We start from the raw sequence: 20813 nt of genomic DNA on the forward strand, positions 1-20813 counted from the left end.
TCTTGTCGAGACTATATACACGTACACAACTTCAAGAAAGCTCCGTTAAATGCCAGAGAAATACTAGCTTCTTAGCTGCACATGCTCTTCTTCAAATGATATCGTCTAACCTTGTCAACTGTGTTATCAAAGGTTCCTATCTCAATTGAGACCAGAAATAGTAAATTTCAACCTCAAATATACTGACCATCATCATGCACTTGAAGACTGTTCTTTTAAAAATATCCTGATATTGAATGTGCCTCCTATAAAGATGTTTGTAAATAATTTATCAAGCTTCCTAGAATTTCAACGATTCTTATGTATATAATTTTTAGAATCCCTCTCATGGAGCCCACAAAATTTATCTGTAAAATATTGCGACTGAATGGCTGAGGATTCCTTCAAACTGCATAACCATATAAATTAATAACCCTACAAGCTGGTAGAATACACCAGCTTTGTTACCACTAAAATATCCCTAACCAGATATTTACTCGATTTCCTTTTCAATAGTATATTCAGGACTGAACATTGCAGATGTTTTACGAACACAATCGAAACCAGTAGAAATTCCAACAGATGTTTACCCAGCTTCTTCTTGAATATAATATTCAAAATTCAAACATAGGCAAATGTAATATGATACAACAATAAAACCAAAAGATTCTCCACAAGACAATAACCAGTTCTTTCCAAAATAACATTCAAGATTCGAACATATAACAATGCGCTACAAACTAGTAATATAAAAATCAGCAAACTCTTTTAACTCCTTAAAATATGTTATTGCATTATACAACAACAATACAATAACCAACACTAACAAATCCAATCTTAAATATAGTTTAACAGTCCGATTGAAATACTAGAATAAGAACCTGTAAGCGTATATGAAAACCTGATTTGATGTCTCCCCAGACAATGGGTTTGCGTCCACTGTCTTCCTATACAAGGGGCTACGTCCTCACACTCGATGAAAGCTGAAGCTTTCTAAATATTCTCACAAGAGAGAACTGGAAATTGAATAATAAAATCAAGTATGCCCAGGAATGAGCCTCTCTCCCTTTTTAATACACAAATGGAGACTCTTCGACTCCCCTTTGGCTTTCGTCTTATTCTCCTATGACTCTTCAACTTCCCTCTGACTTTTCCTCTTATCTACTTTGAATATTAAATTGACCTTTTATAATAAAAGTCCATGCTTTCATAGTCAATTTTAATATCATGCAGATGCATCCTTTAATATTTCTAATGTCCCTGGGGACATTACACTAATAGTAGCCTCTCCCACCACTAGGGAATTCAGTAGATCATCTATCTCCTTCCTAAACGGGTATTCCTCCATATCCGTCCCGTTCTTTGCTTCCACACTTGCCACCTTAGTCAACTTTTCAACTTCCTTAACCTTGCTTTTCTCTTTGCTTTCCTCTGAAGACTAACCACCAGGGCTGTCCTCCTTACTTTCAACTTCTAGTCCCGTAGGAGTAGTCGATGGTTCCCCTAACATAGTAGAGTCCTTAACGATGCCTAGCAAGCCCACCTTTTGTTTGTCCTTCAGAGACGGGGAATTGCAAGCCGACAACACATTGCCAAAATACCCACATTTTTGGCAATACAGGCTGACATTCTCATGTTATATCGGTTGGACCTTTTTCCCCCACTTAGTGGACAATGTGACTGTGGTCGGAAGAGTCCTATTACTAGTAACGTTCACACAAAATCTAGCGAAGATAGGTCTAGATTTAAGCAGAGTTACCTGGTCTGTAGCAAAAAAATGTCCAAAAGTGTTCCCAATGCATCTTAGAAACTTTTCATCCCAAAACTCTAGCGGTAGTCCTGGCAAACGGATCCAAATTGGGGCCAGGCTTTGGAGCTCCAAGCTGGCATCAAAGCCAGGGTGCCATTTCGCCAGGGCCAGACAATGCCTACCATAGTGTCAAGTCCCAGAAAGGATAGGCACCAGGTCCTCAGCCGCTGTGAAGTGGAAGCAGAAGAGGCCACTGGTTATGGCTGAGACACAAACACTACCCTTCACGAACCTTTTTTGTACCACCCACTTCTTGGTCATCTCAGTCAATGGCTTGAATGAAATAAAATGACCCACAACCCAATTTTTGAGGGAGGCAGCAGCAGTGTCCACAACACTATTTGGGAATGAAATTTCCAGTTCGGTAATACCGTGGGTGACTTTGGGACCCAGAAGCTTGGTGTTCCCCTCCTTACCCCCCACAAGAACATTTTTCTACCCTCCCTTGTGGGTGGGGCAAGAATTAGTGGATCCAACCACAAATCGAGCAGAGTCAACTCCGAAAACCGACAAAGGGGGCTCAAAAGTGCTGGTCTGACCCAACACATTACCTGACAAAGAGGGAGAACCTTCTTTGTGTAGGTCCAACACCATGTGTTTTTAAATGCAATGATCTCTTTAATTTATATGAAGAATAAACAAAGAAGAGACATGTCTTATGAAGGGACATCTCTATTCATTAATATAATGATAATTTAATTCCAGTTATAGTTATATATAAATTTTTCTATTATCATTATATTAATTTCTCTAATATAATAATACTTAGATATATAATGAACATATATACAAATTATATCTCATAATAAATACACGCACACACACACACACACACACACATTAGTATTGTCTTATATGTTTATCCAATTGAAGCTATCAAACAATAACAACTCCCAGTCGATGCCAGTAAAAGGTTTTTGATAGAGGCAAGAATAAGAAGATTTGTATTCCTAATCTGGTCGGTACTGTCTGTCTTGAATTCTGAAATGAATAATCAGCTGAATAGCCCTGCTTAGCTTATACAATTGCAATCTGATTGTCAACAAACTCCTCTCGCTCAGCTAGTTTGTATCATGGCTCTCATTTTGGACCGATAACCTAAACTATTCTGCCAATACAAAACAATTCCTAGACTTAAATCTGACAAGAAAATCCTTCGAACACGGCTACCATATGATTCTTCGATAGTGAAGTCTTAACAAAAATTGATTTGCACCAAGAGAGGACTCACACCAATGAAATAACCAAAGTCCCAAATGCTTCCTTTGCACGACCAATATCAAACAATATTCCTTCCGACTATGTCAATGGTGAATACATTCATACTTCAATGGTCATAGGTAAAAGTTTTCTCCCAATTACAATCTTTAAGAAACACAACTTGGCACAACAATACATGGCATATTTTTTTGTTTTTGAAAATAACTTCTTCTCAATGAAGTCGCATCAATAGTATTGTTCTCTGCTAACGAATATAATCAGATTTTAGTGTTCTACTAATTTGTGATATAGCTCTGTTAAGTTGTTAAAGAATTTACAATATTTTAAATCTTTTTAGTTAGAGGCACAATTACACCATGCAACTTGATTCTGGGATCTAAGATATCCTCAAATTCAACCCAAATCAAATTCCAAAGAGAAAATACAACTTGATATTCCAAGAGTCAACAAACACCTGGAAAAAATTGGAAAAATATGGAAACGCAAAAATACTCCTGACAACAATAAATTGCAAGCTTCATACACTGGTTCCTGTTCACTAGGAGTCTCACACAAACTTGGTATTTCTTTGTTCTGAGATAATAATCACGTTGTAAGAAATATTTCAATTGCATCACCAAATATTTCAATTGCACTTTATCATGCAACCTTTCATGACAATCTCAAGTATGGAGACATTTAGGACAAATATTTCCAAGCGAACTATACATTAGATTCAATTATATGAGAAATGACTCCATAAAGATTGTCACTGGAGAGTATCCAAGCCATTTGATACTTTGTTCGACAGTATATAAAGTTATAAACCTTCTCATGAATAATAGTGATTGTCACTGGAGGGTATCCAAGCCATTTGATACTTTGTTCGATAGTATATAAAGTTATAAACCTTCTCATGAATAATAGTGTAATGACCCCTTTTTGGGGCATTAGAAATATTTAGGGCATAATTTATAAAACCTTAGAATTGACTTGGAGAGTTTGAACTCAAAATATAAAGGTTCAATTTAATATTACAAAGTGGACAAAAGGACAAGGAGAGATAAGACAAAATGCCAGGAGGGAAGTCGAAGGGTCACAATTGTGGTGTTAAAAGGAGAAGAGACTCTTTCTTTTGGCTATGCTTGGATTTATTATTTAGATTTTAGTTCTCTCGCGGTAGAGTAATCGGAAAGCTTCAGCTTTCAGCTGGTATGAGGACGTAGCCCCTCGTGCCGATAGACAGTGAACGCAAACCCATTGTCCTCGAAGACGTCACATCAGATGTATCATATGTGCTTACAGGTTGTTTTCTTAAGTTCTCCAATCTGACTATGAAACTGTATTTAGGATTGGATTTTGGAAGCTAGTTATTGTATTGCTGTTGTGTAATGCAATAACGTTATTTTAAGAGTTTTTATGAGAGTTTACTGGTTTTATTTTATGGTCTTACGAGAGTTTATTGGTCTTCTGTCTAGTTTTGTTTCTTTTCTGACACCGTTTTGGTGTTTCTGGTGTGGTCAACTCTTTTGTTTGTATGCTCGGTCCCATAAACCTTTTTGGTTTTTTGTTGAACATTAATATTATTATCTTATCTTATCCTATCTCATGGGTCTGTAATGCATGTTTATATGCTTGAATCCCAAATCACGTTTTGAGAAAGAGAAGTATCTATTGGAGGATATATTGGGTTTTATTGTGTTTCGTGATGCATCTACCTATGTTTAAGTGTTGAATATCCATTTTGTTTCTAGTGGGGTTATCTCCTAGGATTTATATTACTGGTTTTACAATGCAACTTCATATGTTTATGTTTTGAATGTTAATAGGGGAAGAAATCAGTTAAATATTTGGTTTGGGACATTTTAGTGGTATTAGAGCTGTTGAACCTACCATCCTCAAAAGCAAGTTTACCAGAGAGATTAGCAAATTTTTGAATAGTGTTGAAATCTTCTCAGTGTTTCCATGCAAGTCTTGAAAGATTATCTTGAAATTGGATTCTGAAGTTTATGCATCAAGAGCAGTGAGTGGACAATACTACTATTACTGTGTGAAGTAATTGTAGAGATAGAATATCTACAGATCATAGTCCTTTTCTCTAAGGATTTGGTATAAGGGTTGGAAATTTATTTACACATTCCCATGAGACGATGATAGCTTTGGGCTTTAATGTTTCAAATCCATAATGGAAGTTAGAAGTGACACTTTGAATCAGTATCGAAGCTATGAGCTTAGATGACAGATAGCAAAGTTTAGGCAATCAAAGTGAAAGTTTTATGGTTTGTTTGTGGATTGAATCTTGGTACATGGGTATCAATACAACAGATAGGAGATTGGGACGATAGACAGAGGAGACAGTCAACCTTCAAGCAACTTGGCAGAAGTTAATGCTAAAACTTTATTGTGGTATTGCGTGAGTGATTTGTGCTGAAGTGGTATCCACTTCCTAAGGTCGGGACCAGTTAGCAGAGTAGCGTTGGATATTAAATGTGTAGAGCTGAGTGGGAGAGTAACAGGCACATCCCCGTAACCTTCCCCAACTTTTTGTGAGTTGCACTGACTCTAGCACAGACGTCTATAGGCCAGGGCCTATACGGACATGGTTTGGTAGTATTGTTTGAGCAATGTTGAGAACAAGACAATACAGGGAGTTGACACAAATTGCTACTATCAGGAGTGCTACCGGTGTCAAGAAGGAGCCATTTTTAGTAGTGTGTGGTGGACAAGATGGTGCTTTAGAATGCTTTGACCTGAGATAGAGAACTGCTGTTGGGAGAATTAATATTGTTGCTTCACTGGGAGATTCTGAGTAGAAAGTCACAACAATATGATTTGATCAAACGGAAGGATTGCGTGTTTCAGTTGGAACAAATTCAGGATAGGTTATCTCAACATCTAATATTGTGGAAAAACAATACGATAGTCGGGGAGTTCCTTTCATATCCTCTAGTACTTAATGTCTGCCTTTATAAGGTAGCACAATATGCGTTGAAAATAATTTATTCTTGAAGCTTATGTTGCCAATTTAATATCATCAGGCTTTAGAATATTTTATTCCTTAGACTATATGTGAGGAAATTTTTGTGTACTGAATCTTTTCATTGTGGTTCTTATCTTGTAACTCAAAGAATCGCGGGACCGATAGGAGCATCATTGTTCCTCAACAAAAGAAAATGAAATGCAAGTGTGGAGTGTTTTTACACGATTGGGGAGAAGTGGTAATTCCAAGAGTTAGCATCAGTGTTATTGAAGGAAAGTTGTACAGGTGTATCCTTACTTTTCAGAAATTGCTGGAGGAATATTAATCGATGTCGTTTGAGGAGGTAAACAGTTGTCATTGGCATATATTGTAAGAACCCTGATAGTTGGGAATACTGGTGGGTAAGCTGGAGTAGGTCAGTTACAATTCGATTGCAAATACAGAGAATAAAATTTCGCCAAGTTGGGTTAAAAACAGAGTGGTACGTGTTGAAGAATAAGAAGTTCGAAGCCTTCAAATAAGACAAAATTGGTCAATTTTACCTGTTGGGAATGATAAATATAGCAGGTATTATTAGTTGAGGAAAAGCTTTCATATTATTAGACAAAAGTACGAATTGTATTTGCGCTGTCCATAGGATGCCCATGCAGAATCTTATCGGAATGCTTGCAGGAAGCTAAAGCAAAGGAAGGAGTACGGATATGCATATTGACGTACAAGGAGGTTGCTCTTGCATTAAAGATTAACATTATCTACAACAAACACTGTCTTATTAGCATTCACAAGAATATGAAGGAGGCCTGGATTTATGTTTTGGCCGATATGACACCTCGATCATATAGTGACTCTTCTCGTCATCCTTCTTTGTAACTGTTTGAAGTTGGAGTCGGAATCAATCTTGAGATATGTGTTGTTGTTTGGATTTCGGTGATTAGATTGCAAGTATACAAGCTTCAATAGAACGAATTGAAAGGAAACAATTGGAAATAGAGACAGAGTTCATAAGAACTAAAAAAAGGAGCCTGAGGAATGGCAAAAAAGGCAGCGGAAGTTGAGTTGAAGGCATCTCAAGCAAAACAGGATCTACAGAGTTTTGAAGAAAAGATTGCTAGTGTCAATCATGAGAAGCAAGTGTTTAGGCAACAATCTATAGCAATTTCACTGAACAGTGGCCTCAAAAATATTAAAATATTTGAACTTCATTAGCTCTCAAATGAGGATCAGAGATCTCGTTTGATTCACCCATGTCCTCTCAGACTTTTAGAGAGTTTAGTTGCGCGCCATTGGAATCTAGACGCTCTAGATTACTAGTAGAAAGACAATAGGAAAATCAAGTTCTTCTGAAGTGTATTTCTAAAAATTTGGGTTCTAGCCATCATAAACATGTTGCTTGTGCTTTCTTCATAGGCATACATTTGAGGCTTAAAGGACAATTATGTTTGATCATTTGATTTAGATTGCTTCTTGTAGAAAAGAGTGCATCAGGAAATATTGGGAAATACGTAACCCTAATAGAAAGGAAAGAGAATATTTTATTATCAATTTTCAAGATTTTTGTGTATGTACGTCTTGTGCGAAGTCGGCTTGAGGAATGCCAAACACTGTTGATATTGTCAATTGATAAAGAAATCAAGAAAGTTTGACTACTTGAAAAAGGCAATTTTGGGGCAGAATGTAGCTGTTTGTCAGGCTTACACTAATAGGATAACAAGTTCAGCAATGGGAAAGATTGGGATTAGATTAGGAAAGGTACTATGAAGCTACAAGAGCAGTCAGCCCAGATTTTTGACATAAGAGCAGAGATATTCGACATTTATAGGGAATATAAAAAACCTTCTAACCAAGTTCAGAATGACTTACCATTCATCGATTACATGGAGCATCATCTAGAGCAGCAAGATAAGACGGATATGGCAAAAAGAAAGTACTTTGAATTGGTTTAGGATCTCCTTGGAAAGGACTAGCGCAAAAATTTGTATGAAGAATTTCCAGAGGGCCAAAATCATTTAATTGAGGATCTTGAAAAAGAAGAATAGTCAACCACCATTGTTTTGCAGTCTTCCCGTGATCACGCAAAGCTTGTTACACAGGGTGCAAATTTCTTCGTTGGTGAATTGGAGGTTAGCCTTAACAAGAAAATTGATAAAGTTGGTTGCACACAGGGTAATAGCATGAGAAGGCCTTGGTATGATGAGCCTTCATTTACAAATGATAACATGGTGACATTCGGGTCTTTGCATACAAATCAAGAGAATCGGGGAAAGAAGGCCTATGATTTTGAGGGATGTGACGAACCACATATTTCTGATGTCCATGACATGAATTTGGAGGAACAACCTAAGATGACATTGCAAGACGATGAACCATTCCAACATGACTATAATAAAGTGCATACATTAAAGAACCAACTGAAGGTTAGTGAAGACATGGTTGTGGCGTCTTTGGTACGTTATGATAGCACTCACAAGATGGTTGAGGATTTCTACACGAAGGTTCAAAAGGGAGTGAAAGAAGAATGGCTTGTTTTTGATTTGCAAGTGAGCAAAACAACTCTTGAAACTATGAAATCACATTATTTCTATTTGCTTTCCGACAGGGATAACATTCTTAAGGTTGCTGAAATACATGTTGATCAGCTGAATAAAGAAAGAAATGTGATTATGGAGGTCAATAGAGAGCCTAAGGATACTCATGAGGCATTAGATGATGCTTGGGTTTCCCTTCAGGAAGCAAAAAATGAGATTCATAGCACAAATCATTTTAGGAAACATGAGGATACAGAGAGGAATTTTTCCTAAAGGTAATTGATGAACTTGCTAGTATTCAGTAGACATATGATTTGGATAGATGCCCCAAGCGACCAAGTTCCAAAACTTCAGATCACATTTAGCTTATTGATAACCTCGTGTTTGATATAGATGTTGATTGGATTTCCAATAATCCCCTTTTCGAGATGAACAAGGACTCTCCTTTTGATTATCATGAAAAAGATGATTTTGATTTTAGGATATGGAATCCTGGTATGATTCCTAGCAATGAATATGGGTCACAGGATGGAAGTGATGAATTGACTACGGTTGTTCATCATTGGATCAATCCTAGTAGGGTTCCCTATTTCACGCCATATAGGAGTTGGTTGGATTACATACATCAGCCTTTGGATAGATTTTGGTGTAGTATTGATGGGAGTTATGTTTCAATCTCAAGGAACAAGTTTTCAGCTTCATTCTTATTCATAATACTTATGTACCCGAAGGTTCTCCAAATTGATGATGACAGTATGATATTTGACGCACGCAGGGTGTTACTTTTAGTTTTTAAGCGGTTTGTTTATTACGCCATCTATTTAGGTCGAGTTGTCACCATCTACTGGGTTATGCATAGTTCATTGATACATTTCTACCTTATCATATCAGCTGGTTATGGCAATAGGGGTTGGGATCTGGGTGTTGACAATATTTAGCTATGGCTTGTTGAGGAGTTGGTTATAATTTTGCTAAGTTTGCGATTGGATGCGAGGATAAGCAGAGTTGTACAGTCTACAAGTGCAGTGGTATTTCATAATTTTATATGGGACCCAAGGATCGGGTTGATGGATGGGTCGCAAAGTGAGACTTTGTTTCATAGTGTGTCTAGATTTGCTTTCAGTTTGGGCTACAAGTCTACTTGCCGATATGTATGGGATCTTGGTACTGATTGCTTGAGGACAAACAATTTTAAGAAGGGGAGATTTGTAATGTCCCCTTTTTGGGACATTAGAAAAATTGAAGGCATATTATATGTAACCTTAGAATTGACTTGGAGAGTTTGACCTCAAAATATAAAGGGTCAATTTAATATTACAAAGTGGACAAAAGGACAAGGAGAGATAAGATGAAATTCCAAGAGGGAAGTGGAAGGGTCACAGTTGTGGGGTTAAAAGGAGAAGAGACTCTTTCTTTCGGGTATGCTTGGATTTATTATTCAGATTTCAGTTCTCTCGTGGGAGAGTAATAAAAAATCTTCAACTTTTAGCTAGTATTAGGACGTAGCTCCTCGTGTTGACAGACAGTGAACGCAAACCCATTGTCCTCGAAGACATCACATCATGTGTCTGACATGTGCTTATAGGTTGTTTTCTTAAGTTTTCCAATCTGACTGTGAAATTGTATTTAGAATTGGATTTTGGAAGCTAGTTATTGTATTGTTGTTGTATAATACAATAATGTTATTTTAAGGAGTTTTATGAGAGTTTACTGGTTTTATTTGATGGGTTTGTAATGCATATTTATATGCTTGAAGTAGTTATATGCTTGAATCCTGAATCACATTTTGAGAAAGAAGAGTAGTATCTATTGGAGGATCTATTGTGTTGTATTGTGTTTTCGTGATGCATCTACCTATGTTTAAGTGCCGAATATCCATTTTATATCTAGTGGGGTTATCTCCTAGGATTTATATTACTGGTTATACAATGCAACTTCATATGTTTATGTTCTGAATGTTAATTGGGGAAGAAATCAGTTAAATATCTGGTTTGGGACATTTCAAATAGATTACAATGTCGAACCATTGGGTCTTCACATAGTCTGTAGGATCGACCCAGTTACCATATACAAAGTCAATAACAGTTACAAGAATGAGCCTTTACATTTTGTGATTACCTCGCCTGATACTTAATTATGTAAATAGTGAAATTCAAATTACTGCAGTTTCTGTGTAATATTTGTTCAAAACGGAAGTGTTGGAAATGGTATTTGCTTGCTCTATATGATTGTCGATGCAGAAAGAAACCCCCATAACTTTATCGTCAGGTCACTTGAATGGAATGTTTTAGTTCATTGGGACACCTGTTGAAATAAGTAAACAAATGGAAGCATCGAATATCCAACTGCTGTACTGACAGTCTACAGGAAATGAATTAATGTAACGCCCTTCTATGGAAGGGATTAACTTAACACCTCCAGAAAAACAGATTCCTCTATGCAGAATCGATAAAAATGTGTAGTCCTTTGGCCAATAAGGGAGTCCCATTTTCAAATATTTCCTCTCCAATACAGTTTGGCATCAACATTATATTGGATGTATATAGTCTACCAAATTTATATACTCTTTCTTGTCCACGTGGATAATTCAACACATAAGAAAACGGTTTATTTTCATACACTAATCTTTACCAATAGCACCTGACTTACTTAAAACTGCAATTCATTCAATTAAAATTTGCACCGGACGTCTTAATTGACCATAGTTTAAGGCAAATATTATTCCTAAGCTGCTATGAAAATGTTCAATGCCACTCTTTTATTTGTCAGAATTATCAAATATCCCCTCCGAATAATGGTTCCAGCACAAATTAGGCAACTTTATGCAAATATCACTCATTCTAACCAGTCAAACCGCTATAATCAGCTTAATCCAATTTGTAAAGTATTCTTGTCAAATTGCAGTGTAAAGTTTCTGCAAATTCTATGACTGAATATAGGCTAGATTTGATCTTCTTCCTCTCCTTTGCTTTTGCTAAGAATAACTTCAAAGTATTGCCTTCAATTGAATTAGAGATATAATTCATGATTTTGTCTTTTAATTCTGCAATTCGAATGTGGGCAGTATTGACTAAGTAGCAGACTTGTCTTTTTTCTTGTGTGCCCTTAGACTTCAACCTTACCCTCTATAAACAAAGAAATCAAGGGACATCTCCTTTCTTCTTCCTCTCCTTTGCTTTTGCTGAGAATAACTTCAGAGTATTGCCTTTAATTGAATTAGAGATATAATTCAGAATTCTGTCTTTTAATTCTGCAATTTGAATGTGCGCAGTATTGACTAAGGAGCAGACTTGTCTTTTTTCTTGTGTGCTCTTAGACTTCAACCTTACCCTCTATAAATAAAGAAATCAAGGGACATGTCCTTAGAAAGGACATGTCTCTTCCAAAATCCATTTATGCCTAACCTCTAGAAGTCGGCAACTTTCCAAGGATTAAATGAGTTTAACACAAACATAAACTAAGGAGTTTAAATTAGTCTTAAACTATTACACAAGGATAGACGCCGATGTCTTAAGGAGAACAAGGCAATGATTTAAATCAATATTTATTCATGCTATATCAGATCAAATCGATCTGTTATCAGATTAGTATGGTTACAATTACAAAATTTAACACTTCCTCTTAACTTGATAATCATATTGAGAGATATCATATCTAGAAACTTCAATAAAGATGAACAAGAAAGAATTGATACTCTATATCTATCTGAATCCTTTTAGCATGTGATATCATAGAACACATGATACAATGTCATATTACTAAATCTGTAATATGACAAATCACTGCTACTAGTGATAATAGTATTGCAAAGAATACAATGTACAAGATAAATCTGAAGAGTTATTTAAGTTCTTCATTTCTCTAAGTTATGACTCATAGATACTGGTATTCCTATATCACAACATGACCCTGAGTTTAAGATCTACCAGAATATAGGATAAACCTCGGAGAAAAATTCTTCTTTTATCCAATTTGTGACTTATAGATATAACAATGTCTACATCACAATACGATCTTGAACTCACCTAGATCTTACAGTAGAACTCTACTGTTCAGCACATTATCTAATAGATCGTCATCTCTCATAATGTCTTTTATACAAGTGTTCATTATCTCAGAGATCGTCACCTCTTAAATAATGAACACAAATGGTGGAGCCCATAATAGTCAATAGCCTGACAAAAAAATTATTTTATTAATAATTTAAAGAATACAAATGGATTACAATTCAACCATACCAAGTCTTCTTCTGAAGTGGTCTATCTTCACTCTAGATAGAGGTTTGGTGAGTATGTCTATTGTTTGATCTGTAGTGCAAATGTATTCTAATTTTACAGAATTTTTGTCTACCATATCTATTACATAATGGTAAGGAATTTCAATATGCTTAGACCTGTCATGAAAAACTGGATTCACCAAAATTTTGATGGAACTTTGATTATCACAATGAATAATCGTAGGATTCATAGCTTGCCCAAATAATTCCACAAGTAACTTCTTTAGCCAAACTGCTTCTTGAGAGGCCATTGCTGCTGCAATGTATTCGGCTTCTGTGGAGCTCTGAGAAGATTGCTTTTTGCATATCCAAGATATCATTGCTGATCCTAAACTGAAACAGCATCTTGAAGAACTTTTTCTATTTTTAACACTTCCATCTCAATTTGAGTCGGTGAATTCATGCAAATCTAAATCAACTTTCTCATATTTGAGTCCAAAATTAAGAGTGCCTTGTAAGTATCTCATTTAACTGCAACTAGGTGAATCTCCTTTGGCCCACACATAAACTGGCTGAAGGCATTAACAACATAGCAAATAGCAAATAGCAAACATGTCTCTTCCCATTTGTGCCTAACCTCTAGAAGTCGGCGACTTTCCAAGGATTAAATGAGTTTAACACAAACATAAACTAAGGAGTTTAAATTAGTCTTAAACTATTACACAAGGATAGATGCCGATGTCTTAAGGAGAACAAGGCAAGGATTTAAATCAATATTTATTCATGCTATATCAGATCAAATCGCTCTGTTATCAGATTAGTATGGTTACAAGTTACAGAATTTAACATGCAGCACATGGCCCTTCTAATACCGCACCCGAGCTGCCACAATTTCTAACACCAGCCAAAAGATCAAAAGTCCGTTGCTAGGGAAAGAGTAAACACCCAGCTAGGTATTCATGCACAAAGACACATACCAATCTGCCTTAGGGGTGTAGAATGAAGACCACTAAATTATTAATCTTAGTGACTTCTTCTACCATAATTCCCACAAATTTCGATCATGCAAATAACTGAATCAATGGTGACGTGTGAACTGACCTTTACATGAAAGGGCATACTTGTTGATATTCAAAAATTTCCAACGCAAAACATGCCATTAGACTCCTTGTAGTTATAGATGGCACCCTATATGAATTCTACATGTGTAACTATCTATAGAAAATATCCATTCAAGCACCATCAACTTCATTAAAGTTCTGAGAGTAATATTCAGAATATAAAACCTTAGATAAAAACAATATTAAATTCTTTAGTAATATCTCTCAATCAAACCAGCTCCTTACAAATTTGTCTGTTTGATAAAACCTTACCAAACTCAGAGCTTCTATATTTATTTCTTAACCTCACAAGTTGGCAGGTTTGATGCTCTGATACCACTGGAATATTCCAAATGGATATTTTCCCCAAAGTGTCTTTCATAGTAATTTGCAAAATACAAACAGATAGTTCATGCAATAAAATATCAGATTTAAACAGCAAATGCTCATATAGAAAACTTCAGAAGTTTCTATTGTATAATAAAATTCCGCAATACAATAGTATGACCAGAAAAGCTCATATAAACTCTTCAGAATATGTTATTGCATTATACATCTACAATACAATAACCAACTATCAAAAATCCAATCTTCAACATAGTGTTACAATCAGATTGGAAAACTAAGAAAGAACCCGTAAGCACACACGAGAAACCTAGTGTGATGTTTCCATAGACAATGGGGTTGCGTCCACTATCTACCGGCACGAGGGTTTTCATCTTTAGGCTGGATGAAAGATGAAGCTTTCCAAATAACTCTCCAAGAGAGAAACTGAAATGTGAATCATAAACCAAGCATGCCTAAGATGAATGAGACTTCCTCTTTTAATGCTTAAGAGTGACTCCTCAAATTACCGTTCTGTCTTTCCTCTTATTTCCCCTTTCTCACATTTTTCCTCTTTTAATTAAAAGAGACTTTTTAAATAGTTTTAATTTTAAAAGTCACTATTAATCCTTTTATAAGTTGGGCTGGTAATTTTCTAATGTCCCATTAAAGGGAAATTCAATTTTCCTCAAAGGGCACCCAACTCATATCTCTTTCACTCTCCAAGAAAGGCAGCCAACTCATAGCTTGTCTCTCTCTCTCTCTCATATCGTAAATGTACATTTTTGAGATTGTATTACTTAGGCTAAAGTATTGTTTTAGCTTGGCAGCTTAAAACATCACAGAGTAGTGACTGATACTTCCTATTTTGTTCTGGCAAGCTGTCTGAAGCAAGAAGGAACCAACCAATTCATTGATCCTCTATCGATATTGTGAGTTTGAGGACCTGGTGATAGACTTACCCCAATTAACTGATGGTAGGTAAGAAGGGGACATTACACACATGAAAATCAGGGTACAGTATTTATCTCAATCTTTCTGTCACATCCAACAGTGTGAAAACTCTTTGTTATTAAAGTAGGTCTTCCAATTATTTAAAATTACAATCATACTTGAGTATCATTTTTTTTTGTGCTAGCTGTTTTGAAGGTTCTTTTGAAAATAAGGCATGATCGTGTTTCAAAAATAGGAAGGAAAAGGGATAGCCCAATATGCTTTTTGATAGGTTAGTAGGTCTTTTATTTTAATTATTTATCTGTCAATTTTATTGCAGTAATTAGTACTTTGGACTTTTTTCATGGGTACTATCATGTTGCGTGAATTAATCTTTAAAAATAATTTATACCACAATTTCCGATTTTTTGTATCAGAATATATTTTTGAGATGAGTTCCATCGTAGATTAAGTGATTCTCTAGATGGAATGATTCGTAGATGCAATTAGATTTTGACTACTACAAACTATAGATGACTTTATTCAAACTTCAAATATCTAATGATATGGTTCCAAGGTTGAGAAATATTTTGACAGGACTGAGCTGGAACAGTAATTGGATTTTGGGAACTGATAGTTGTTTGACATTAATGAATACATTGTTTTAATTTTATTTTGGTATGCTTATTTAGGAAACCTGACAAAAATAGTTTTCTTTTGCAGTTAAGGTTCCTCTAGATGCATATATGATGGATTTTGTATTTTCTGAAAGAGGTGATGAGCATGGTGGCTTATATGACAATAGAAATGGGATGGACTATCATGTTCCTGTTGTTGGAGGAGTTCTGAGGGAGCCACCGATGCACATTGTGCATGTAACAGTAGAGATGGCACCTATTGCAAAGGTTATTTTGAACTGTATGTCAATTTTGAAAAGTTAATGAGAAATCAAACAAAATTAAAATGATGTCCATGAATGTTTTCTCTGTCCACGATTATTCTGTTTCAAATATTTTCCCCTCTCTTTCTTGTTAGATAGTATATTACAACATTGCATTAGACGAGTAGAGATCCTCTTTTTTTTGTTTCTATCCATGATTAGTGTGCTTATTATTAATGTTTAACAGGCTTTCTAGATTCTCAGTGTTGGAACATTGCTCCTTGATATATTTCAGAATAGTGCTGCTCGATGATATATTTCCATGGATTTTTCGATCTACTATATTTCAAACTGGTTTATTAAGTGTTGGTTTTACATACTATTGTAGTGAGTGATGAGCATCCAGGTCCACAAACAATCCTACATCATGAAAATCCTTGGCAAATGTTTCTTTTAACTGCTTGCATTTTCAGTGTGTTTGCTGTTTGCTGCCTTGATCAACTAGCTTCATGGGAAGATCTACAGAAAGCTTAAAGTTTATATTTGAGAAATCTCTCACAGAGGACTGTGCACTTTAAATGATTGCCTTGGTGGTCAGATGTGATATGAAATATAAGGGATGGTATGTACTATGGATATTAATGTAAATTTATATGTTGTTCTGATATGATAAAACAATTATTATGATTTTATGCAATATAATTGTTTATAAATGGATATTTTCTATCTCGTAAAGCTGTCATCTATCTCATTTAACGGAAGCTTTTATTATAATTTTCAAGATTTGAAGACATAAGTTGATCTGTCACAATTGGCTATAGCAATGTGCTCAATGTTCAGAAATTATTTCCCTATGATTCAAGGCAGCTAGTTTTCATTCCTCTTAGCAATAGATTTTTGAAGTCATATTAATTGACAAAATTCTAGCTGTCTTTTATATTTCCTTTAGATTGAGGGTGATTCATCTTGTACCTACTTGGATCAATTTCTTGGTTCTTAGGCTACATTGGTCAGTCTCTGACAGTAAGGTGGCATTTCATCTTTTTTCTGATTGCTCATTCATTTCTTAAATGGAATTATACTCTCTTTGTCCACATACTCTTTTGGCAAGCAACGGATTATACATTTTCTTGCTCTAATGGGCATCAATTTGTTCATCCATCCTCTTCATTCTTGCTAGCTATTTTTTTGGGTGTTAGACCTACTTTTTGTGCAATTTATTATTTGAGGTATGTGTGTCTATCAATTTTTCTAGACATTTCTTCTTTGTCCACATGGGTAATCAATGCACTTGTTTTGGTTGTGCTTTCATTTTGAGAATGATGTTTTAGCTGAATTCCTCTTATTGGCCAGTGATAGGATTTTACAACTCTTTCTTGGCCAGGCTGCCATTGCTATACATTATTTAAATTGTTGGCTATGAGGTCATAGGGCTAAGCAAGAGAGAAGAGTAACTTTGTCAATAAAATAAGAAGGTATGCTTGGCACAAGAGAAGAGAATAAAACTTTGCTGAGCAGAACTGAAGATTCCTTGAGGGTGAGGGATGTGTTGAAACTTGAAGCCTTAAATTGAAAGTGAGATAGAGGTGACAAAAATTTGTAGCGCAATATAGCATAATGTATTTGAATGCAAGTTGCAATCAGCTAGAGGTAGCTAGTAAGTTTTTAGTACTGCAATTAATTGCATCTGTTGTGCATGGTGTGTGGGGCCTACCAGATTGGGTAGTCCTTCATTGGATCCCTTCATCTAGACTCCATCATGTAGTTTTGTATTACTAACTTTCAACTTAATGTTGACAAGGACTAGGCTTTGTTTGTCTCTTTGGATGAAGAGTTGAAAGATTCCTTCCAAGAATCTTTGAAGAATTGATGTGTTTGTAAACTTGGCTTTGATCAGAGAAGAGGTATTTGTTTATGGTTTTGTCTGTATTCTGATTTTTCTTTTTGTTGTTTAAATTTCAATTTTTATTTTTTTTATTTTTGCAATATCAATGACAATGAATACTAAATTGAATGCACTGAACAAGAAGGCTGGAATACTATGATGATTCAATGAAAGTACTTTCAACTTCAAGAACTCAATGCTGAAAGAATACAATAACAATTCTAATTTCAACTTTCTCAGATCTACGCCCTACAATGACTTATAGAAGTCGTATCAGGTAGAGGAAGTGAGTGTGCAGGCTGAAAGATGTATTGATCATCCAATTAAGGCTTAAGACCAGAAATGATGAATTCTGGCAGATTCGAATGATAGTTCTGTAGTGCTGCTGCTCGAGGAATGACATTAAGACTGGTTTTCTTTCTTGGCAGCTGAACAATACGACAGACCTCTGCAGCACTAACAGCAGCTCGTAATGCCTGAGATAAATTATAATTGGGCTGCTTCTTCTTAAATCGAACCACAGAACAAGATCAGCATGCAGACCCACTACTGCTTGGCCTTTTGAAGGCTGAATGGATACTATAAGATCACTGACCTGCTACCAATCTGCTGTAGTTTGTACACCCAATCTGAATTATATAATTTCCCTTCTATCTGTTGTCTTTACCTTCTACAGGAAGAAGATATGATCTATGAGAAACCCACAAATGATACACTGTTAACTCAACTCCCCAGATCTGCACTTTGAGAACAAATTTCCCCTTTGTTGCAGCCCAATCTGTTTTTAAGATGATGCCGACCCTTTACAAAGCTGAATGGTGTGATTCTTTGGAGAAATACGGCCCAGCCGTGAATAATATTACCTTCAATTTCTCCATGTGCTTCTTAGATTGCATGTTACCCCTTGGTCTACGTCTGCAAATCTGCAATTCCTTAACAATTTTGTACTATAAATACTCTCCAAGCTGGAATGACAATTGAGATTTCAAAATCTGTGAATAAACCAGGCGTGTGTCTAACCTATCTCCTTCAAGATATTTCGTTATTGAAGGGCAATTCTACTGCAACTCTGCAAACAGGGCCTTGCCTTCAATCTCAGATGAAAATATTATCAACTGGATGTTTAAAATGGCCTTCCAAATGCCCTTTTAAAAGGCTCAAATCCCTAGGTTGTAACTTTTAGGTCCATGATTTCACCTAATTATTTTTAATAAGATAGAAGCCTTCACATAAAATTTGATCCCTTAGGTATTATATATTATCATTATAATGTTTTCCTCTTCTTATTAGAACATTTTATGCCTCAAAACCCTAGGAAAAGGGGACCGACTTATTATAAGTTATTTTATTATATCACTTCAATTTTTATTTATGTTCACAACTTGAGAAATATAATATATTTCCTTATTTATTAATAAAATCCAAGGAGCTCTGAATCAAAATCCATTTGAAATGCAATGATCAGCTCTTCTATTTGAATTTTGAACCCCTACAAGCAAACTGACTATTCTTCCTAGAAAATAGGAACTCGCCCAAAAATTTAGGAGCTTCACCCAATGTACCAAAACTATCCAAGGGGTCCCTAGTTAACTTCTGTGCCCCCTGGTTGGTGAACCCGTTAACTGCCAGTTCTCCTTCAAATCTAGGGATGCTCATTAACTGAAGAGAAATGATCCTATCAACCCTAAACTGAGATTGTGTGAATCTCCTCCACTACAACTACCCTTGGAGCCACTACCACTGAACTAAGAGTTCCTCAAAATAGGAAGTGCATCCAATGTCTTCAAAATGTCCCCCATGGCCTTTGGACGTCTCCTATACAACTACCAATCAATCCCTAAAAAATAGGGATTGCTCCTAAATTTTAGGAACATGTCATCAACTGCTTCAAACTTACTGAAAAAGATTGTGTCTTGCTCTCTATGCCTAGAATGAGTCCCCTTCACACTCTGTTGGCCTATGGTAACTCCAATAATAGGTGATGCAGGGGAGGTAGTACTTAACCAATTCTTACTACCAACCGAGATCATGACATTCACTAGGAACCATTCTTGGTATTCCTACAACCAAGCCTACTCCCCTTAAACTTGTTTTAGTCCACCTCCTAGTGGCCCTTTCAACCAAATAAATCAACTTTACTTAGTGGATTCTTCATTGTCCACAATCTCTATTCCACAATCCTAGGTTACCAAGTACCTCTCCTTGCAATTCAGGATCTTCCCTTGATTTCACCACTAAGGCATGAAAAGTTGTTACTTGACCTTCTTATACTTCAATTAGAACAATTAGACTCCTTGATTCCAACCCTAACTCCATATTCCTTATTTTGCATAGATTGGTCTAGTTAGAGACCTACTAGTAATTAGAGGCCTCCTAAATCCTAGGTTACTAAGTACCCCTCCTTGCAATTCAAGATCTTCCCTTGATTTCAACACCAAGACTTGAAAACTTGTTCCTTGACCTTCTTACACTTCAATCAAAACAATTGGACTCCTTGATTCCAACCCTAACTCCATAATCCTTATTTTGTACAAATTGGTCAAGTTAGAGACCTACTAGGAATTGGGCCTCCTAATTGGTATTTTTGGAAACCTCTCCAAATCCACCTACACAACATCCTAAACAAATTACTCTTTTGGACACTATTTTTCTCAAACTCTCAGATTACAAACTTTTGCATTTGGGTTCTTCCTCTTTGATATCAAACCACAGAACCCTCATCAATGATACCCTAGTAGGCCTAATTGCTTGATTTACAAAGCAATCCCTTCTTGCTTTGGTTATCTAGGCCAACCAATGGCACATAAAGTTCTTTATACTCAATAGGATACCCAATCCACCTTCAGATTGATTGTCATCCGAGTACAATCTCCTATGTACTCCAATTTGCAGATATTTTAGGCTAGCCACAAAGATGTCTACCCTCAAATCCCTCCAAAATTCCAAGTGCACAAACCAATCGATCCAAAGCCAACAAAATA

General features: G+C 35.9%; 1 protein-coding gene across 3 annotated transcripts in view; it reads left to right on the forward strand.

Annotated features, from left to right (window-relative positions):
* Positions 1-20813, forward strand: part of SS3 (starch synthase 3) — a 239001-nt gene that overhangs the window by 45999 nt on the left and 172189 nt on the right. For all 3 annotated transcript variants that reach the window (XM_089825567.1, XM_089825568.1, XM_089825569.1), the window contains exon 6: positions 15791-15972. In XM_089825567.1, coding sequence (XP_089681693.1) covers positions 15791-15972 — 182 coding nt within the window. The remainder of the gene's footprint in view (positions 1-15790; positions 15973-20813) is intronic.

The sequence above is a fragment of the Cupressus sempervirens genome, chromosome 4, assembly GCF_028749045.1.
Source record: "Cupressus sempervirens isolate cs-2001-9-10 chromosome 4, ASM2874904v1, whole genome shotgun sequence".
Classification (NCBI taxonomy): Eukaryota; Viridiplantae; Streptophyta; class Pinopsida; order Cupressales; family Cupressaceae; genus Cupressus; species Cupressus sempervirens.